Source organism: Hyperolius riggenbachi, chromosome 3, assembly GCF_040937935.1.
Source record: "Hyperolius riggenbachi isolate aHypRig1 chromosome 3, aHypRig1.pri, whole genome shotgun sequence".
NCBI lineage: Eukaryota > Metazoa > Chordata > Amphibia > Anura > Hyperoliidae > Hyperolius > Hyperolius riggenbachi.
The window spans coordinates 426,787,489-426,810,093 of NC_090648.1; the positions used below are offsets into that span (position 1 = coordinate 426,787,489).

Consider the following 22,605-nt stretch of genomic DNA (forward strand, 5'->3'; position numbering starts at 1 on the left):
GGGCCCTCGTAAGTCAAATAGGCATTGCCTTTTGCTGAGTGTGCTATGGGCGTTTTTCGCTTGGAACCTTTAGATTCCCCCAATGAGTTGCTATCTGTTGTGCTTGCGCTGCTGGATATGGATGTGCTGCGCAATCTAGCTTGGCGCTCCACCTGGGGCGTGTCCTGTATACTTAGCCATGCCTGCAGCTGCGCTGGACCGCTAAGCTCCTGCGCCTTGCCCTGCATTAAGTTCAGCATGTCCCTCAACGCTCTCATTAACTCACCCTGCTCTGTATTGGTTGTATGTGTTCGCGCTGGTGCTGCGCCTGCGCCACTCAGAGTTCCTGAGGTCTCACCTGATTCTGCCACCAGAGGCGCCACTTGTCCCGAATCTGCCGTCCCTCGTGAACTGTCCGGATTGCCGCTATCCGTCGATGCAGGGGGTAGAAGTAACGATGCCACCCCCTCAGCTCGCCCTGAAGTGTGAGCAGCCACTGTTAGAGGGGGTGATTGTTGCTGGGTCCCAGGCCATGGTGCACGGGACCCGCGCCCTGCCGATTGACCTCGATTGGGGACCCAGGTAGCACGGGCTTCGATTTGCCCTGCCCTCCCCTGCTGTCTGTCCTGGGCCCAGGCGCCCTGTGGCCCCACACCTCTCTGTAGCTGATCCTCCTCCCTTGTCCCCCAGGGGCCTGGCCCGTATTGTTGCAGCGGCCCATCGGCCGCGGGGGCGCCTTGTGGTCCTGCCCCCTCCCCCCAATCCCACCCCGGTTCCTGCCTGCCCCTGCTACTGCCTGGCCTCCCTCCCCAGCTGCCCGCGTCCTGCCCCCCCCCCCCCCCTGTGTGCCACCTGCCCCCTGGTGTCCCCCAGTACCTGCTGTCACTGTCCCTGGGGCTGTGCGCCGGACCTGCCTCCTGCGCGGCGATGCCTGGTGTCCAGCAGTCTCCCCTTGATGCCGTGCCGTCGCGCCGCGCTGTCTCCGCGGTAGGGGCTCCCGCACCGTTCCCCCCCGCGAGGTGTCCCCCAGCCCTTCGTGCAGACTCCACCGCTGCCGGAGCGGCTTGTACGGCCCAGCTCTCGCCCTCATCCTGGCGGCCGCCATCTTCCCAGTGGCCAGCGCCCGGGGGTAGTGATACCACTTCCACTTCCGGGTCGCCGCCATCTTGTTGGAGCCCAGGGGAAACGTGGGCGCCGTGCGGTGGGCGGAGCTTGCGGCCTCTGCGCTTATGCGCAGACTTAGACTTGCCGCTACGGCCCTTGGGTTTCCCGGCGGCCGGAGTCTTTTCTGCGGAGGGCGGGCAGTTACTGTGCACCTCGCCGTGAGGTGCTCCGGCTGGCGGGGAAGGAGAGGCCCCGCTTTGTGGGACTGCGCGCGGCTTCTTAGGCCGGGAGGCTGGCCGGGTTGCCAAGGTCCCAGGATCCTCAGGAGAGAACCTTGTGGGAGCCTTTCGCCGGCGGTGGCTGGTCTGTGGCTGCGCCCCAATAGGACTACTGCCCAGGTGAGCCATTTGAGCCTGTACCCATTGTAAGCCCCCTGATTCTGCCCCCACCCTGACCTTCTCCATGAGGGCATGCAGTGCCTCCTGGAGCATGGCTGGTCCCTGTATAACCCCCCGTGTGCCTACCGTAGCGATGCGTGCGTGTGTGCAGTCAGCCTGACTATTTGGCCTAAAGATGAGCAGCTCCCTGGGTGATGTGTTGTTCTTCTGTCGCTGGATCATAAGAGGAAGTACAGCTTCCTCTCCTCTTCTTTTGTTGTTCCCCTGCCCTCCCTAATTTGTCACCTTGACCCCCCCTGACCTATCCTGTCCAGCAGTGAGGTCACCAGCCCCCAACCAGGTCATGCCCCCTTTGTCGCCCAGCTCCGCCTGCTCTCGAGGGGGTTTCTTACTGCTAGACTGTCAGCCAGGCAATCTCAGTGCCTGGCATTCCAACAGACCACATGCTGCCTGCAAAGTCTTCCATGCTTTTACTGTTTACAAGTAGATGCCAGGCAGTACATATATATTTGGCATTTGCTTTATATGCCCCCTCACCCCTGATGTGCGTACTTGTAGCTGCAGTTTACATGCACTACTGTAGTTACTTCTTGGTGCTGTTGGCTTTATTCTTTGTCCTTCCGAGTACTACTCAGCTCCCATCTGCTCTGCTCTCAATTTCTCCATGCAGCTGAGGGGAGGGGCGGAGCTAGAGAACACTAGAACAGCTGAGGGCCCTTTTCCACCAGCCGAATCGTAAAGTCGCAAACCGCTAGCGATTTTACAATCGCTACGGTTTGCTTTTTAAAGAGGAACTGTAACGACAAAACGTCCCCTGGGGGGTACTCACCTCGGGTGGGGGAAGCCTCCGGATCCTAATGAGGCTTCCCACGCCGTCCTCCATCCGTCAGGGGTCTCGCTGCAGCCCTCCGTGCAGCGGTGACGTAATATTTACCTTCCTGGCTCCTGCGCAGGCGCTCTGACGGCTGTCGGCTCCGAAGTAGGCGGAAATACCCGATCGCCGTCGGGTCTGCTCTACTGCGCAGGCGCAAGTTTCCGGCGCCTGCGCAGTAGAGCGGACCCCACGGAGATCGGGTATTTTCGTCTATTTCCGTGCTGAAAGCAGCCACAGCGCCCCCGCTGGAGCCAGCAAAGGTAAATATTGATGCTACAGTCGGCTCTGTCGCCGGCTGTTCGGAGGGCTGCAGCGAGACCCCCGTGGGACAGAGGACGGCGTGGGAAGCCTCATTAGGATCCGGAGGCTTCCCCCACCCGAGGTGAGTACCCCCCAGGGGAGGTTTTTGTTGTTACAGAGTCTCTTTAACATAGGAATCGCGGTAGGTCATTTCCACTACCGCGATTTGTTTTTGACGGGAACGCGAACGCGCAGCGGAGCGATATTTGCCGCGATTTTGCTATGCAGTGCATAGCATAGTAAAATCGCGTCCGCAAACGTCGGGAAATCGGCGGAATTGCGATTCAGCAATCGCTAGCGTTCAGCGTGAACGCTAGCGACTGCTAGTGGAAAAGGGCCCTGACTGACACGGATAAGAGGAAGAAGAGAAAGACAGGCTGCAGTGTGTGACATGAACAGCCGCCCGACTGCCGACTTCTATGAAGAGTGAGATAGTGGCGTAGCATGCGGCCACATGAAAGTGCTGCGCTCTGTACTATCAGCCTGCACAGCGTCAGGCTCCCTCTAGCAGTCACAGTGTCCTCCATCCTGCGCCCCCCCTTCCTTCACCTGCCGGCCTGCGCTCAGTGCTGTCACACGGCCTGCACGGTGGTAGAAACGGCTCTGTTTGCGGTGCGTTACACAGTGAGTTTAGTCTGTCAGTGTGAAGCAGTACACTAATTAAACTACCTGATTGATGTATACACATGCAAGATGTTTTAAAGCACTTTAGGCCTCCAATTTAGCAATACAATGTGATTTCTGCCCTTAAAGAGACTCTGAAGCGAGAATAAATCTCGCTTCAAAGCTCAAAGTTAGCAGGGGCACGTGTGCCCCTGCTAAACCGCCGCTATCGCGCCGCTAAACGGGGGTCCCTTCACCCCCAAATTCCCCCCCCCCCCCCCGCAAGACTTGGTCGTACATTTGGTCGCTCCTGACCTGGAGGCAGGGCTAACCGCCGCAGCCCTGCCTCCAGTTGCGTCTATCAGCGGCGCATCGCCGCCTCTCCCCCGCCCCTCTCAGTGAAGGAAGACTGAGAGGGGCGGGGGAGAGGCGGAGATACGCGCTGACAGACGCGCGTGGGGCAGGGCTGCGGCGGTTAGCCCTGCCCCAACCAGGAAGCGATCCCCGGCTGCACGGAGGGGATTTGAGGGTGAAGGGACCCCCGTTAAGCCAAGGGATAGCGGCATTTTAGCAGGGGCACACATGCCCCTGCTATTTATGAGGTCTGAAGCGAGATTTATTCTCGCTTCAGAGTCTCTTTAACCTCTTGACGACCAGCTAACGCCGATTGGCGTAAACTGGTCGTCTGCGGGTTACCATGGAAACTGCCGCTCGATCGAGCGGCCTTTCCATGTCAGTTCACGGAGGGTGTCTCCGTGAACAGCCGGAGAGCCGCCGATAGCGGCTCGCCGGCAAAATGTAAACAGGCGGGGAAGAAATCCCCGCTGTTTACATGATACGGCGCTGCTGCGCAGCAGCGCCGTAAGGCAGATCGGCGATCCCCGGCCTCTGATTGGCTGAAGCCTATCCCACAATGCGCAGGACGGATATCCGTCCTGCGCAGCCCAGCAAGGGAGAGGGAGGTAAGGGGAAGGAGGGAGCGCACAAAACGCTGCGGAGGGGGGCTTTGAGGAGCCCCCCCCGCTACCCACTAATGGCCGGCGGCGATCAGACCCCCCCAGCAGGACATCCCCCTAGTGGGCAAAAAAGGGGGGTAGTCTGATCGCCCTGCTGCAGTCCTGATCGGTGCTGCGGGCTGTAGAGCCCACGCAGCACCGATCAGTGAAAATTCCCCAGGTCGGCAAGTGGTTAAACCCTGCTGTGCGTAAAATCCGGATTTTTCCCCTGGACTTTTGGCGTGTATTCCACTCCGCCATGCCCCCCTCCAGGTGTTAGACCCCTTAAAAAATCTTTTCCATCACTTTAGTGGCCACAATTAATGTTTGTAGTTTTGAAGGTTCACCTGCCCATTGAAGTCTATAGCGTTCGAAAGTTCGCAGGTTCACAAACTTTTTTGCGTGTTTGGGTTCGAGGTTCGCAAACCAAAATCGGAGGTTCGCGACAACTGTAATATTAAGATACATTCAATATTTGTGTATAAATGCTTTTCAAACAAAATATACTCCTTTCTGAGAAAATTGAGGCCTTCCTGAACTACATAAGCTCCCAAACAGTCGTTTATGGATTGAGCGAGGTATTTTATATTTCTATCAAGTTGTTGACTCTGGTATTATTACTTTGAGCAGCTAGCAGCCTAATTTCATTTATCGATCTCTATGAGATTTTACTATACACAACCAGAGCCAGGACAAGGTCCTCCAGCGTCCAAGGCTGAGACACCGAAGTGCACCCCTCCATCCATCCCACCCCAGCTGTCACACACTGATTGCTGTTAGACTAAGAGGCCCCCCAGGGTCCCCAACACCCTAAAAACCTTAATCTATAGTAATCTGGCTTGCAGTCACTGCCATGTATCCCCCTTTCTTATCTCTCTCTGCTTCAAACACAATAGGGGAATGATAGCTGAGTGAGTTGTGCGCCCCCTCCTACCAGGGCCGGGCCGAGGCATAGGCTGGAGAGGCTCCAGCCTCAGGGCGCAGTGTAGGAGGGGGCGCACAATTCATTCAGCTGTCATTCCTAATTGTGTATGAAGCAGAAAGAAATAAGGAAAGGGGATACATAGCAGTGACTGCAAGCCAGATAACTAGATATTAAGGTGTTGGGGAGGTTGTGGGCCCTGTGGCCCTCTTAGTCTAACAGCAATCAGTGAGTGACAGCTGGGGTGGGAGGGGTGGAGGGGCGCACTTTGGTGTCTCAGCCTTGGGTGCTGGAGGACCTTGTCCCGGCTCTGCCTCCTACACTGCGCCCTAGACTGGAGCCTCTCTCGCCTCTGCCTCAGCCCAGCCCTGTACACAACTCTCTCATGCTCTTAGAGCCCAATTCCCTGTAATACCACCCTCCCTCTCTGACTCCGGCGTTCTAAATATTGTAACCGGTTCTTCCTCCAGTCAGCTAATTTCAGCCTTATATGCTGCAATTATAATGACTGGTGCCACTCATAGAGCCTATGTCTGGAAATCCCAGTGTGTGCAGGATCTTGGTGAGATCTCTGATGAAGATTGGGAGGAGGCTCTCAAAGATTCTGCTATGGTTTCCCCCTACATGCCAGATGGACTACTTACTAGTCTCTATCTACTGCACAGAGCCTACCTCACTCCAGTAAAGCTATCTAAATTTCCCTCTGGCTATTCACCTCTTTGCCCTTGTGTGCCCTTGCACAAGGTACTTTTTATCACATGATATGGTGATGGTCCTTTGATCTAATGCCATTGACCTTCTGTCTCGCCTCCTCCCTTTTTATTTATTTATTTTTTATTTTAAGGGGGGTATTGCAATGGCTGTCTGTTGGGGATAGTGGGTCCCACAGGACCTTGGCTGTTTTATGTTAACAGGTTTTTTGTTTCTATTTGTATGTTTTTCTAACATACCACTCTTTGGAATGTTCTCCCCCTGAGGTTTTTTTCTTTTTTTACATTGTCTGTACTAATAATGCAGGACTTTGTGACTTGTTCAAGCAGCATCAGTATTCTGATTATCCCTCTATCTTACTGTTCCCTTTTACTGCCTGCATGCAGTTAATGCCCTTGTAACTTTTTGCACTATTCCAATAAAGATTGACAAGTTCAAGTATCCTCTAAATGCTACTGAAGTACCTCCTGGGGTACACGTACCACACGTTGAGAACCTAGGACCTAGAGCACTGCCTGTTGGAACACCATTTTAGCATGATAGCACTACAAGCTTTAGAACTGTAGCACAAGCACTGGGCAAAAAATGTCACAGGGCATTTAGTAACACTCAGCTAGCTCAGTAGCTGAATTTGCTCCACTTGGTTTGGATAGCCATAATTTAGTAGGTGCTGCTGATGTGCTTAAAGTGTACCTGAGACGATTAAAATAAAAAAAAATTATACATACCTGGGGCTTCCTCCAGCCCCCTTCAGGCTGATCGGTCCCTCGCTGTCTTCCCACGCCACCTGGATCCTCTACTAGGCGGCCTGGTAATTCCTGCCACGTGTGCTCCCCCGTAGTGGTCCCATCAGCTGGAAGCGTTCAGCGTCTGTATTAGTACTGTGCAGGCACAGAACTCTTCCAGCAACGGGAAAGCGACGGTGCACACAGCTTGGCCGCACATGTACAGTAGGCCCTGAATGACAGAATTACCGGGCAGCCTAGCGGAAGATCCAGATGGTGAGAGAAGACAGTGAGGGACCGATCAGCCTGAAGCCTGGGATGGGGGAAGCCCCAGGTATGTATCATATTTTTTTTTATTTTTTTTTTTATCTCAGGTTTCCTTTAGGTTATTTGGTGCTTCTCTTAAGACAATCTAATATTTCCTTTTTTTTTTCTGACCCTCTATCATCCTTACCTACCGTGAAGTCTTCCTTGTGCCTAACCCTAACCTCCTGACCTCACTTATAATCCTTCCTGGTACGTAACATGAACCCCACAACACACATACGTACCACATTTCCATTATGAAGCAGATGCAGGGCCTTCCTGTTGGTTACAAACAGTTCTGCCTCCTAGATAGCATCATTTGAAAGAAGAGTTGTGCTCATGCGACCAAGTAGCTAATTCATCAGGATAGGTATGTGGCAACTTTTACAAAAGACACTTAAACTGAACCTTAACTCTGGGGGGAAAAAAAGTTTCACTTACCTGGGGCTTCCCCAAGCCCCTTGCAGCCGGTCTGTGCCCTCGCAGCTCCTCGAGTGTCCTCCGCAGGCGCAGTACTGTACGCTTGCACCTGCACATGATGTGCTTGATGGCGGAGAAGGCAAAGAAGTGGACGCATTGTCGGGGGCCGACTGTTAGTCGGCCGAAAATGAAACTAAGCCACGGCGGGGGACCGGAGGACACTCGAGGAGCTGCGAGGGCACAGGACGGCTGAAGGGGCTTGGAGAAGCCCCAGGTAAGTGAAACTTTTTTTCCCCCCCCCCAGGGTTAAGGTTCACTTCAAGTGTTACTATAGATTAGGGACAAAATTTCTCCTACGTGCCTGAATTTCTGCTTGTAGCTGAAACCTTACTTTTTTTATGGCATCATACATGCCAGTGTGTTACAGGCTGTGTTTCCTCATAACACTCCTAAACAGGGGTTGTTATGAGATTCTACTCTTTTGGGGATCTGTGCCATACATCTGGTCAGGTGATAATTATGTGCTTAATACAATAGCTTATTTTGGCATTGCAGGAACTTGTATTTCTGTAGGTTGCCTAGCAACTTGCTCATTGCTTCTGGAAAACTAATTTATGAAGGCCATGATCTTTTTGTGCATAGGGTAGATTCAGTTTCTGGAATCTGAAGCCAGTACTCTTATATTTCTTTTTGTAACTTTTCAGATTCTGAAAGCAAGTGAGGTTTTTTTTTTTTTTTTATAGCTATCAAATCAAATGCAACCTACAATTGATTCTTTAGTTCATTTAAGATTATTGTATTTGTTGCTACTCTGTTTATTTGCACTTAAAATAAATCTATACAATTCCCTTATGTTTAGTGGTCATCCCTCTCCTATACAGTTTCCTGGTGTTTAGATTTGGCCCATGGGCCAGAGTTTGACATGTATGGTTTAGTTACATAGTCAGGATATAGTCAGGATACCAAAGGTGCAGTTATTTGGTAAAAGAACACTCGTTAGTGTTACCACAACGTTCGATCATTCCTGTGCATTGGCCCAGTTTGTTGTAGGGTTAGCATTAAGGATTGTCACTGCATACGTCATCTATAGAGATGGCCCGAACGGTTCGCCGGTGAATGGTTCCAGGTGAACTTTGGGTGGTTCGCGATCGCATGCGAACGCGAACTTTCCCGGAAATTCGGTTCGCCCCCATAGTGCACCATTAGGGTCAACTTTGACCCTCTACATCACAGTCAGCAGGCCCGTTGTAGCCAATCAGGCTACACTATCTCCTGGAGCCACCCCACCCCTTATATAAGGCAGGCAACGCCGGCCATTATAGTCGTTTGTGTCCCTGTAGTAATTTGTGAAGAGAAAGCTGCTGGCAGACTCTCATAGGGAAAGATTAGTTAGGCTCTTGTAAGCTTATTAGCTTGCTCCTGGCTGATTGTTATTCCTAAAATAGCACCCCACAACAGCTCTTTTGAGAGCTAATCTTGTTCTTGTGCTTTTTTTTTTAACCTCCACCCTCCACCTTCTCCTCCTCCTCTCTTGTCTTGTCTTCCAGGGATTTGTAGGATGTCAAAAGCCAGCTTACATACATTGGCCGGGAATCGAACCCAGGTCAACTGCTTTGAAGGCAGCTATGCTCACCACTATACCACCAACACTACATGCTGAAGCCAGCCTAGCATGTACCATTGTAATATACCCAAGAGAAAAATGAGCTTGCTTATTTGTCTAATTTGCTAGATGAAAGCAGTGGGGCACATGGTGATACTTCTTACAGGCTTCAATTCAAGACTTCAGAAAGATCATGTGCCCCCCTGGATAATGCTGTTGTAACACACACAGCAAAGGACAGCAATTTGAAGTCTGGAAGATTCCAGGGAAAGGGTGGGAAGGATGAAAAGCTAGGTGGCCATGCAACCATTCCTGCTAACCTAAAGCTTACTTGTGTCTTACAACACATTGGCTTAAGACTTTACCATATCCAATGCTCCAATATGGGGAAGCTTCTCTGTTTGCTGTTTTTTTTTTTTTTAAGTATGGTGTCATAGTTCACTCATCTCTTCAGCTCCAAGAAAGGTCCAGGAGTAGTCTTAGCTACCGTAATAGCTATGTTATGGCAGTGCCCTTATTACACTTTCTCTTACAGGGCTATGGAAACCGTTTTGCCCATGCGATAAAGCGAGGTGCAAAAATGAAATCATGCCTAGCAGAGGATGGTTTCGATCCATCAACCTCTGGGTTATGGGCCCAGCACGCTTCCGCTGCACCACTTTGCTTATGTTTGTATATAACCTTCAAGTTTAAGAAGGGTACATTAGTTGAAATAATTACACTACTATCTATGTTACAGCAAGGCCCCTAATGACACTTTCTCTTATGAGGCTATGGCCACCTATTGGCCCATGTGGTAAAGTAAGGTGTAAAAACCAAAGTACACCTAGCAGAGGATGGTTTTCGATCCATCGACCTCTGAGTTATGGGCTCAGCACGCTTCCGCTGCGATTTTATTTGTTGTAGGTAAAAGTGAGTAAGACCGCTTAGCCATATGGAAAAATGGGCACTCCTTTGCCTACTTCTTTCTGGCCTTTGTCATCATGAAAGGATCATAGAAATATATGTAGAAATTTGATATTTTTTTATTTTTAACAGGTTTTGTTTAAAGTGGCGTTAAACTTCTTGGAGCAGACTTTTTTCCTCCCTCCACAAGACACACATGCATCCACATAAAATCGTTTAGCAACAACTGTGTGCACCGTCTCTGTGGTGCAATCAGTTAGCATGTTCGGCTGTTAACCGAAAGGTTGGTGGTTCAAACCCAGAGAGAGAGAGAGATGATTCTACATGGCTATCTGGGGTTCTCTTTGGACAACTGTTGAATGCAAAAGGCAAGGCTGTCCCTGGGTGGGCTTGAACCACCAACCTTTCGGTTAACAGCTGAATGCGCTAACCGATTTTGCCACAGAGACTGTGCATGCAGTTGCTGTTGAATTATTTTATGGGGATGTATGTGTGTCTTTTGGAGGGAGGAAGGAAGTCTGCTCCAAGAAGTTTCAGCATGTAGCGTTGGTGGTATAGTGGTGAGCATAGCTGCCTACCAAGCAGCTGACCTGGGTTCGATTCCTGGCCAATGTATGTGAGTTGGCTTTTGACATCCTACAAATCCCCAAGCAAGCTCATTTTTCTCTTGGGTATATCACAATGGTACATGCTAGGCTCGCTTCAGCATGTAGTGTTGGTGGTATAGTGGTGAGCATAGCTGCCTTCAAAGCAGTTGACCTGGGTTCGATTCCTGGCCAATGTATGTGAGGTTGCTTTTGACATCCTACAAATCCCTAAGCAAGCTCATTTTTCTCTTGGGTATATCACAATGGTACATGCTAGGCTGGCTTCAGCATGTAGTGTTGGTGGTATAATGGTGAGCATAGCTGCCTTCAAAGCAGTTGACCTGGGTTCGATTCCCGGCCAATGTATGTAAGCTGGCTTTTGACATCCTACAAATCCCTGGAAGAAGGAGGAGGGAGGAGGGAAGAGGGAGGAAGTTTAGGCCTGCAATTTAGCATTGAATGTGATTTCTGCCCTTTAAAACACTGCTTTGCATCTTATCGGGGCCGAATGTAATCTCAGCGACAGAGAAGGTGCAGCATTATAGTGACAGATTGCCGCCTGTTCCAGCCAGGCTTCCTGCGACAATGTCTGCCTCCATCCTTTGCCACATGGCTCTCTGACTTGACTTCAGTCTTCTTCAAGTCACGTATAATCACGCAACGTGGTGAGGGGGAGCTGCCCCAGACCGCCACTCTCAGCTGTTTCCTGCTCCCTGCTCGCTATTTAATAGGACCCGCTGGTCTCGAAGGTGGGACCATGGCTCTCTCATTGGGGCCAATCACTGCACTCAATGAGAGAGCCATGATCCCGCCCTCAAGACCAGCTGGTCTAGCAGCTGTGATTGGTGGTCTGGGGCAGCGCCCCCTGCCTAATTGGTTGTTTGCTCCTGAAGACTGGCATGTCTTCTGTGTAAAGGAAAAGGGGGATACTGGACAAAGGGGGATGGACAGAGAGGACACAGGTCTGAGGGACATTCATTTGAGGGGGCAAGACATTTATTTGAGGGGGCGCTGCCCCCTCATGCCCCTGCGTAGAGCTGGCCCTGATACTAACCGTATATACAGTATAAAATGAGAGAGCACCACTGGCAATAACTGTGATCTAACTACAAAATCAGCCTTGTCAATACACAATCTGACTTGGAATTAATTAGCCATAAAATTAGCCCAAACCTATGACATATAATAAAAGTATTACACATGAAAACCTTTCTCCTAGACAAAGACAGTAAAATTGCCTACACGTCACAGAATTGTCAAAGATATCAGCACATCCTTATGCACGTTTCACAATTAGAGGCAGGGCGCTTCTTCAAAGCCACAAAATACAGATATATGGCCCTGTGAACCAGAGGAGATCATCCACAAGGCAAACCTAGGCAGTTACCTAGGGCATGGAGAGAGTCCAGTGGGCCTGGTGGATGCTATCTCCTACTAAATCTTATTTAGATAGCCAGGTGATCATCAACGGTGGGCAAAAGCTGCTATCTTGCCTAGGGCTCCATTTCATCTTAATACTTTTCTGCCGTGAACATAAAATAAAGGCAAAAGGATAAGATAATACCATATAATTATCCCAATAAATGTAGATACAGATATGCCTGTAATATAGCCGCGTACATGCAAAAAGGGCGTCGGGAAAAAAGGGCGCGGGGTGTAAACGATAAGTGGCAATACCGTTTATAAAAAATAATGTGTTGTATTTCATTTACAATAATGTTTTACAATTAAAAAACATTAAATAATGTGTATGAGTTTGCAAATTGTAAAAACGATAGTCTTTCCTATTTTGTAAGTGAAACTTATAACGTTTGTTAAAAAACGATAATATATGTATAATAATTATAATTGTATAATATTGTGTATAACCTTCATTTATCGTTTCTTCATGTAATAAGATCTGAAAATATTGTTTGTAACAATATAAAATAACTGTAGTAAAACATTCCTAAATATTACTAACATTTTAGTACAACTAAACCTAACCCTACTCTCTCTAAACCCCTCTGGTGGTGCCTAACCCTAAGACCCCCTGGTGGTGCCTAACCCTAAGCATCCCCCTGGTGGTGCCTAACCCTAAGATCCCCCTGGTGGTGCCTAACCCTAAGCACCCCCCTGGTGGTGCCTAACCCTAAGACCCCCCTTAGTGATCGCTTTATTGTGTGGATAATAATGATTCACAAATAGTGACTGTAAAAAAATATTACGATTTACTTACTGATCGCTTTATTATGTGAATAATAATGTTTTACAAACAGTAAGTCATAAAATTTTAAACGTTTAAGTTACATACGATAGATATGTTGAATATATTTGTAAACGTGATTTGTTACGGGCGCAGTTATAAAATGTTAATAATTTCCGGCGCTCTTTTTTCCTGTTCGGCGCCCATTAAACGATAATTATTATGTGAGTGAATGGCAGCGTCCTTTTTGTCCACTATCTGCCGGCGCCCTTTATTCCTGTTACCAATGGAGCCTGCTGAACATAAAGCAGAATAACTGGTCTCTGTAACCCAATGTGAGAATGTTGGGAGTGTAGGAAGGAGGATGAAACGCACGTCAGGCTGTGCTGATATCTGTGACATACTGTGATATATAGGCTTTTTTTTTACTGGGTTTGAGAATGTGGTTTCGTATGTACTGTAGTACTTTTATTAATGCATTAAAAGTTATTGATCTAATTTATTTGTAAAACACCAACATCTCTAGCACTGTACATAGTACAAACAGATACAATAATGGGGAGCATAGATACATGAGCAGTACAATCAGGACATCCAGCGGCACAAGTACAAATACGTGGGGAGGGGACATTTCCCCCCCCCTCCCTCACCTCGGGCTCTCCTCTCAGCACTCCCCCTCCTGCAATCATTGGTGGCAGCGGGCAGAAGCAGCGGCGGCGGCAGGCTGAACACATTACCTCCTTCTCGCCGGAGGTCTTCCGATCTCTAAGAGCAACTTCCTGGTTACACAGGAAGTTGCATGAAGCTCTTAGAGATCGGAAGACCTCCAGCGAGAAGGAGGTAATGTGTTCAGCCTGCCGCCGCCGCTGCTGCCCCCTGCCACCAATGATTGCAGGAGGGGAGCGCTCATAGGACAGCCCGAGGTGAGGGAGGGGGGGGGAATGTCCCCCCTCCCCACCAATCTGCCACACTCTCCTCTTATGCTGCGACCTCTCCTGTCCCCCAAAAGTACCTGAGCGGGCCCTAGGGGGGCCCCGGGCTCCCCATGAGGGCAGGGGTCGCATCCCCTATTGTTACACCAGTGGTAGGGGCCCTGAGGGGCCACCTTGTCCTCCACACGTGCTGCGTGAGAGAGTGCAGCAGCGGGCGAATGAGTAGAAGCTGTGGGGGTCCTAAAATACTCACTTTGCCGGGATCCAGGCGCTGCATGTACTTTTTCCTCTTCTTGTGTTCCATCTCACAGTAACAGCACCCCCTAGGGGGCGCTGTTACTGTGAAATGGAATGCAAGAGCAGGAAGAAGTAAATGCTGGAAGTAATACCTGGCTCCCTATACTGGGAACACCTATTCCTGGTTCCCTATACTGGGCCACCTATGCTGGCGGCACTTATACCTGGCTACCTATACTAGAGGCGCCTATTCCTGGCTACCATATGGGGAGGGGGAGATGAGGGAGTGGGGCACTTTTGGCTACCACATCATTTAATGGAGGGGGAAGCCTGGGTTCAAATTCCGCATAGGGGCCCCATGGTCTGTAACTACGCCACTGAGGGTCTTATGGGAGGAGCGAAGGCTCCAGGAGAGATTGCATCTGGAAATTAATGAGGAAAGGTATGGAGGGGATAGCTTATGTAGAACTTTGTATTATCATGTTAGGAGCTTGAGCTGGATCCTTGGGTGATTGGCAGCCAGGGGTGGCATCAGATGAGTGGGAGGAGAGGTAGATGAGAAGAGCAGCAGAGTTCAAGACTGGAAGGGCACCAGTCTGTTTTTTGGTAGCCGCAGAGTAGAGTTACATTGCTAAGGACACGATTTGCGCGTGTACAAGCATTTTAGTAGCCTCTTGTGTAAGGAAGGGATGAATTCTGGAGATATTTTTGAGCTGAATGCAGCAGGAGGTTGTTAATGTGTTAATATGTGGTTTAAATGAGATCTCAGAGTCCAGGGCAGGTCCCTCTTCCTTATGTTTCCTACCTGTTCATGCACCTCCATCACCGTACACCCATATAATGGATCTGAGTGAACTTGACTTGCCTAACCTCCATGCTCCCATCCAGTGACTGCCTAAGCATTACCTTGTACTCCTATTGTGCTGCGTGATCTGGTTTGCATGTATTCTTGCATTGTCTTATTGCTGTACTAGGGACCTTAGCCCGTTTAATAATGGGCTCTAGGTCTGTCAGCGCGCATGCGCCCACCACACGCACACCTGCCGCGCATACACGCCCTCCCCTCCTGGCCCCGTCCTCCCCTGCAAGCTATGCATCAGTGTCTCTTCGTACCTCCAAATGCACAGAGCAAAGAAACACACACAGAGACATGGGACGCAGAGACACTTGTCTGTAAACTTAACTAATGTACAACGCCGCATAGTATGTTGGCGCTTTATAAATACAATAAATAAATAATAAATAAGGTTTCATGATCTTATAAATAATTGACTTACCATTGAAACCCTTCTGGTGTTTATACTTTGTGTTTGTTGTTGTTTTTGTTTTCTTTTTGTTCAAGCCACTTTTTGCACTTATTCCATGTTTGTCATGTAATTACTGATCTGTGATTTCCCGCATTTCCAGGTGGAAAAGTCATCCAGAGTACCCTTTTGAGAATGGGGACTAGATTCAAAGCAAGACGGCAGGGACATCAGCACTGGGCAATACTCCGAAGAGGGAACAGTGTTAAATACTCCAAAATATTAAATATGGTCACCAATGTGCATTTCATAAAACTTTGTTTGGGATTAATTATGTATTTTTTTTTCTTTCAAACAAGAAAAGGTTTCAGCTAATGCAAAATGAAAAAGAATACTACCGCCCGCATTTCATTCACTGATCCTCAACTCCTTCCCAGTGACCTCCAGCTGCCTTCTTACTCCCTACCTCCTCTCCCTCAAACACTCCGGTCTGCTTGGCTTACAGATTGTATGGGCAGGGCACAGATATGGTTCCTGAGAATATCGTAGGGTCTCTTACCAAATCTTCTTAGGGCCTGTGCACACTAACATTTCTGAGCTGAATTCAGCAACGCTAACAAGTGTGCAATAGAGAGAAATATTGGACAATACATAGGGACCTGTTTCAAGTGCCGTCATGCTCGTATTTGTTTCTTACTTTGTATAGCGCCACGGAATATGTTGGTGCTTTATAAATCAATAATAATAATAAATAGTCAGCACAAGTCCTACTTGTGTTTTTTTACTTTAGATTTGGCATTAAAAATCTTGGACACTAATTTATTACAGATAAAGTCCTCTCTGAAGGCATGTGGATACAACTGCTATGCACTGCCTCTGGAAATGGCAAAGGGACAGGGCAGAATAAATTCACACACAACATTAAAGAGGTTTTATATAAAAAATTGTATTAAAATACAGTTGAACAACAAGATTATGTGGCCAAGAAGATAACAGATGCTCGTGGTTATAAAAAAAACTGTTTGCTTCCATTGGTAGCGGATAATTACTCTGTGTTCTGTGATTTCATCGTCCTTCATCATCTTTGTGTTATGGATGTAGGTGGGAAACACATCCAGACTATTCCCATGAGAATTAAATGTAGGCTGACATCAATGAGATTATACCTGGACCTTAGTATTCATCCTTAAAGGGGTATTCCGGGTGATCGCTCCACCTGTAAAGAGACACAACAGAGTCAAGGCTTAGGTCTTACACAGATGAATTTTGATGTGGTGTGACCATGCTGTAGAAAGGGTGGGGGGTGTGCGGAGGACACAGGACGGAGGGGGTGGATTGAGCATGATGGGTAGGTACTATAATTTGGAGGGCATGGCAATATCCAAGGACAGAAGTAAGCATGATGGGGGCCATTTTATTATTCTCTCGCTTTAGATTTTTATGTCTTGTTACATCGCTTTGTTGTCTGCTCCTCACCAGAGAATTTGATAGTCAGTAACATATACATTTGTCATTGAGGTATTTGCCTGTTAGTAGAGTCTGTACTTTTAGTGGGGTATCTGGCTTTCAGTTATATGTGACACATATAGTGCAAGTGTAACGGAATAGGGTTCATAATGAATGGTGGCACATTGAAGCGAAGCAGGTAACTTCGACGCACGGCGCTCAGTGCCAAAGCTGGGTGCCCTCATAGCAGCAATGCTATGATGAGTGTCCTGCGTAAGAGTAATTCGAGGATCCAGCGTTCACCAAACTCCAAATTATATCTCCCTCTGAAATGCTACAACTCAGAGGGGGAATCATATTTAACGCCGCCAGGTAGTTTAGCAGCAGCAGGGAGAGCCTTTAATGCAAAGCCTGCATGCAGGGTTAGAATAACGCGATAAGTTTGCAATGCAGTGCTGTAAAAAGGTCCATAGAATTGTATGGGCAGTGAGTTGACATGCAGAATTATTGAGCAATGCAACTGAGCACTGTGACCTAGCCCTTGGTGTTGTTGTTTTTTTTACCATTCTCCTGACTAATACCTTTAGTTATCTTTGATGCTTTGTAAGCTCTTTGGGAACCATGCCTTTTGCTGCAGTAGGCAACTGAGGAAAGTCCTACAAAAGCAGATGACCTTGATTTGGTCTTAATAAGAGTCTCTTTAATTAATGGAGTTCTGTATAAATAAATTAAAAGCTCCTTCTACAAAGTGTTACGCTGGGCATAGACGGCTCGATTTTGCCACTCGATTCCGCGCCAGATTCTGCAGGCCATTATCTTATTTTCTGCTCGTTTTTCTTATCTTTTCCCATTCTCCTCCATGCAGATCGAGTGCGGAAACGATCGGGCAGGAGATCAGACATGTGGGAAATTATCTATCGAGCCATCTAAATGGCTCAGAATCGAGCCGTGTATTCCCAGCATTAGTATAGGTTTGCATACCTATGAAACCAGATTTTTGTATGTTTTTATGTTGTTATATTCTTTCTCCTAACACTTTTTTTTTTTCAATTAAATTGTACAGGTTATACCTTACATCATATTGAAGTCAGGAAAAATAAATGATGTACCTTATTTTTAATTTGGAGATCCCATGACCAGGGTAAATGAGAACCTCCTCTAAAATGTGTAATTAATCCAAAACCTAATCCTACAGATGCAAATTTCTACTGGGTTCAAACAGGATAAATCCAACTCAGTAGCTGGGTAGGTGAAGATCTGCACAGTCATGAGTGTAGATTAGGCTAGTAGCACACTATCTATTTGTTCCCTTTTTTTTATCACTCCCCTAGCTGTGTCCCCAGGTGGAAGTAGGTACTCACATTAACAGTTCCACATAGCGAATGTTCTTATTCAGAACCTCAATGTCCTTCATTTCCTTGTCAGTCAGATTAAAGTCAAAGATCTGTGCGGGAAGAGAAAAAATAATAATAATTATTATCATTTTTCCTTGTAAATTGCTGACATATTGCATAGTGATGTACACTAGCGTAACAATAGGGCCTGCAGCCCCTGCCCCCTCGGGGCCTACTTGTGGCCGGTTTGGGGGGCTGGGGGGGTCACAGCATGAGAGGAAAGCCATGTTGCACTTCGGTGGGGAGGGGGGACGGTCCCCCCCCTCACCTCGGCTCTCCCCTCTGCGCTCCCCTCCAGCGTTGGATAGTTTGTGTATGGAGGCAGCAGGCAGCGGCAGGTACATACCTTCCATGCGTTCCAGCGTGGACATTTCTCCCTCTAGTGTCTGACACGACTTCCTGTATAAACAGGAAGTCACGTCAGAGGCTAGAGAGAGGAACATCCATGCTGGAGCGCACGGAAGGTATGTATCTGCGGATCAGTGAATAATGGCGCACTGCGCCTATGCATAAAAATGGCGCCTCATTAAAAAGATAGACTTATCGCTATTTGTCACAGGACCACTAGTGGCCGGACAGCACAATGCCTCCCAATCTGTTTCAGCACACAGACCATGCAATCTGTGGTCACAATCGGTGAGCAGAAACCGCTGGAATTTTGGCAGCAGACCGACTAGAAGGGAGCCTGTTAGTTACGGTAATACAATTTAAACACTATTTCAGGGTATAACTGCCACCACCTCTGTTACCATGGGACAGAGGAGCCCACCGACTGGCTGATTCTAGACCTGCAAATAAAACAGTTAAACACACTCTATTCTGTCTAGCTAGCAAGAATAGTAGCGACTCTTCAGAGACCAGGGTTCAGTTTGTGCGGCTGAATAATAGGGTAGCTGAATGAATAAAGGACGTAGCGTCGTTTATTAACTATGCAATAAAAATAATTAATATATACAAAAAATCGTTAAAATCAACAATTATAGAGACAAATGATAACACAGTACAAAAATAAAAGGGAGAAAATACTTAGGTTCGTGGAAATATGTCCTTCTGGGAAAACTCACAAAGTTCTTGGTTTCAGTTCAGTTCAGGAGCAAAGTTAAGACAAGATGGCCACCACTGTTCCTCAGAGTGGGAGCATGCTCCCATGAAGGTGGAATTTGGAGAAATGAGGAGGAATCCCTCACAAACACTTTTGACTGATCCCCATCTTTGGGTGGAGTCTCAGGTCCAACCAGGGGCTGGACAGGGTACGGTTAACTCCCTGGGTGGGTGCCTGGTGAGCACCAAATATGACATTTTCCATATCTCGGCTTATGCTACCCGCACACACTTGTGGTCACAGATTCATGTTCCTCAGAATATGACAGATCATATGACATCAAACTTAGGTGCTTTTGCATGGCCGGTTACAAAGTAGCGGAATACCTCGGGTTCTGGGTATGTCAGGGGCCTCAATTTAATATCAAAATATTCACCAGATCCAGACCAGTAGAATGAGATAACTTTCACATCTCTCATATGAACGGTATTCCTTAAACATGCTAAAAATCATAAACTCCATGTACTTCTAAACTGGCTCCGGCAAGTCTGAGCCCTGGCTGGGGGAGTTTCCTCTGAAGGAAAGGACTTTTGGTGTTTTAATTAACATCTGAGTGAGATCAGCTCGGACAAACTCTAAAGGTTCGTATACACGTCCGATAAAGATCGTTCGTTCCGAACGATTCGTGACGTTTACACGATATTCAAATTAGACCGAAAAGATCGTTCGTAATGAACGATTGTGTACGCACGTGAACGATATAAGTATAAAGTACTGAACGACGAACGATAAAAAAAATGCGTGCGCAAACGGGAGTGACGTTATGACAGGCAATAAGAACATGCTTACTACTCCACAGATAATCATTATCGGACGATCTTTGTACACACTGCAACGATTGAACGATTATCTTTCGAAAAAATCTGCCGGGTTGGATCGGTCGGAATGAACGATAACGGTCGTTATCGTCCAAAAAAAGATCGTTGGAAAATTTGGAACGCACAATTATCGGTCCGATTGTCGTTATCGTTCGTTTTTGAACGATCGTTATCGTACGTGTGTACTCAGCTTAACACCTCTGCTAAGGCCCAGATCCCAGTCATATGCTAATTAACAAGTCAACAGAGCCATCCTGCACTTTAGGTTACTGAGCTATTTCTCTGCTGAGAGCAAGGAGAGACCCCAAGCTGGGCCGCAGGTATCCCACAGACATAAGATTCTGATCTGGCAACGCAATGACAATCGATGCAGGAAGCTGATTGCGATTGCATTTTCTGGTCTCATGGCTCGTCCGTCACACTATTTATCGTTAGTACTGCATAATAATGGCGCACAGGGAAAAAAGAAGAAAAACGGCACACAGTAACGTTATTTATCAATAGCGCCATTCATATGCCAAACAGCAGACGTTATTGAGCACAGTAACGTTATTTATCAATAGCGCCCTACATAATCCCGCTTAGTATTTTTGCAGGGGGGCCGGTGGGACCTTGTTATGCCCCTGGTGATGTACAATAAATAACAGAGAACACCGATTACAAACTCATACAGATAAAGGAACTTCTTTATAAATTTTGGAATGGAGGGAAATTTACTCAAAGCAGTACTCCAGGTTCAAAAGCAAAGGCACGCCTGCATAGCCCACTTATAACTCATAAAATAAACCTTTAACAACTGGAATTTCTAGATGACAATAGTGGTTGCTTGATCTAGACTTCCTGTTTACCAGATTCAATGCTCTCCCTATGAAGGTGAGGCCTCAACTTCCTGTGAGATCATACCCCCAGTTTAGACCTCCCTCCATACTGTACAATATAATTAATGCAATAAGTAGGATAAGGATGTGACTGGATGTGTTCTAATTTTCCTTATAGGAGTCTCTCGCTGTGGAGAGATCATTTGTGCTGCATTTTGTCACACAGGGAGAAGGTAATGCCAGTTTGGTAGACAATTTTATCTTTTGCTAGTAAATCATGTCATGACCTTATAAAAAGGACTATTCACAGTTCTTAGCAGTGATTTAGCTGCCTGCCAAATCAATCTGTTCCCTTTTCTCTGAGCTTTGTGTAAGCTTGTTTCATTTCAGGAAACAAAGTGACCTCTAAAGCTAAGTACACACTTGAGATGAAAGTCTTTGGAAAATGAAAGATCACAGACCAATTTTACCCCCTTCCATGTAGTATGAGAGCATACCTATACAGTATATTATATTAAGATACTGTACACATGTAAAATATCAGTTTCTGCAAAAGATGGGTTCCTGCAAAATTCATTCTTAGTCTATGATATCTGCAGATCTCATGCACACCTTGTTTAACCACTTCACCACTGAGGGGTTTTACCCCCTGACCACCAGAGCAATTTTCACCTTTCAGCGCTCCTTCCATTCATTCGTCTATAACTTTATCATTACTTATCGCAATGAAATGAACTATATCTTGTTTTTTCCGCCACCAATTAGGCTTTCTTTAGGTGGGACATTATGCCAAGAATTATTTTTTTCTAAATGTGTTTTAATGGGAAAATAGGAAAAATGTGGGGAAAAAAAAAATTATTTTTCAGTTTTCGGCCATTATAGTTTTTAAATAATGCATGCTACTGTAATTAAAACCCATGAAATTTATGTGCCCTTTTGTCCCGGTTATAAAACCGTTTAAATTATGTCCCTATCACAATGTTTGGCGCCAATATTTCATTTGGAAATAAAGGTGCATTTTTTTCAGTTTTGCGTCCATCCCTAATTACAAGCCCATAGTTTATAAAGTAACAGTGTTATACCCTCTTGACTTAAATATTTAAAAAGTTCAGTCCCTAAGGTAACTAATTATGTATTTTTTTTAATTGTAAATTTTTGAATTTTTTTTAATTACCAAAAAAAAAAAAAAATGGGGAGTGTGGGAGGTAATGAGTTAATTTTTTGTGTAAAAGTCATTTATTTGTATGTGAAAAATGTGTAGGGTGTAGTTTACTATTTGGCCACAAGATGGCCACAGTAACTTTTTGCTTTATTGCGACCTCCAAGCTTCCTTCCGGAAGCTTGGAGGAAGTATAAGGAGGCTGGACACGTGAGTTTCTTCTCACAATGATCGCGCTGCCCATAGGAGAGCAGCGGGTCATTGTGGGGCTTAGATCAACGAACGGGAATGGATTTTCCCGTTCATTGATCTCCGGGCGAGCGGGCGGCGGCGGTTTTACTAGCGGCGGGCGGCGTGTTTACGAGCGGGAGCGCGGACAGCGTCGGGAACGCGGAAAGTACGTGTTTCTCCGTCCCTGGTTTTTAAAGGATGGAAAAAGGGGCGGAGAAATACGTACGCGCGGGGGTAAAGTGGTTAAAGGACAATCGAAGTGAGAAGAATATGGAGGCTGACATGTTTATTTCCTATTAAACAATACTAGTTGCCTGGCAACCCTGCTGATCTATTTGGCTGCAGTAGTGTCTTAATCACACCAGAAGCAAGCACGGAGCTAATCTTGTCAGATCTGACAATAATGTCAGAAACACCTGATCTGCTGCATGCTTGTTCAGGGTCTATGGATAAAGGTATTCGAGGCAGAGGATCAGCAGGACAGCCAGGCAACTGGTATTGTTTAAAAGGAAATACATATGACAGCCTCCATATCCCTTTTGCTACAGTTGTCCTTTATCGGACATTCATGTGCAGATCAATCATCTGCAGATCTGAAGATCCATC

At 47.1% G+C, this 22,605-nt stretch overlaps 2 protein-coding genes and 1 non-coding gene across 8 annotated transcripts in view; 2 read left to right on the forward strand and 1 right to left on the reverse strand.

Moving 5' to 3' along the window:
• Positions 1-15,362, forward strand: part of LOC137564141 (aldo-keto reductase family 1 member C3-like) — a 91,483-nt gene extending 76,121 nt beyond the window's left edge. For all 5 annotated transcript variants that reach the window (XM_068277578.1, XM_068277577.1, XM_068277581.1 and 2 more), the window contains one exon: positions 15,195-15,362. In XM_068277578.1, coding sequence (XP_068133679.1) covers positions 15,195-15,224 — 30 coding nt within the window. In that variant the 3' untranslated portion in view covers positions 15,225-15,362. The remainder of the gene's footprint in view (positions 1-15,194) is intronic.
• TRNAG-ACC (transfer RNA glycine (anticodon ACC)) lies at positions 10,390-10,461 on the forward strand. The gene has a single exon. It is a non-coding gene; the product is annotated as a tRNA-Gly (tRNA).
• Positions 15,363-15,957: 595 nt separating the features above from the next.
• The window catches only part of LOC137564142 (aldo-keto reductase family 1 member D1-like), a 93,283-nt gene continuing 86,635 nt past the window's right edge, over positions 15,958-22,605 (reverse strand). For both annotated transcript variants that reach the window (XM_068277583.1, XM_068277582.1), the window contains exons 8-9: positions 17,839-17,921; positions 15,958-16,247 (exon numbers count right to left, since the gene is read on the reverse strand). In XM_068277583.1, coding sequence (XP_068133684.1) covers positions 16,205-16,247; positions 17,839-17,921 — 126 coding nt within the window. In that variant the 3' untranslated portion in view covers positions 15,958-16,204. The remainder of the gene's footprint in view (positions 16,248-17,838; positions 17,922-22,605) is intronic.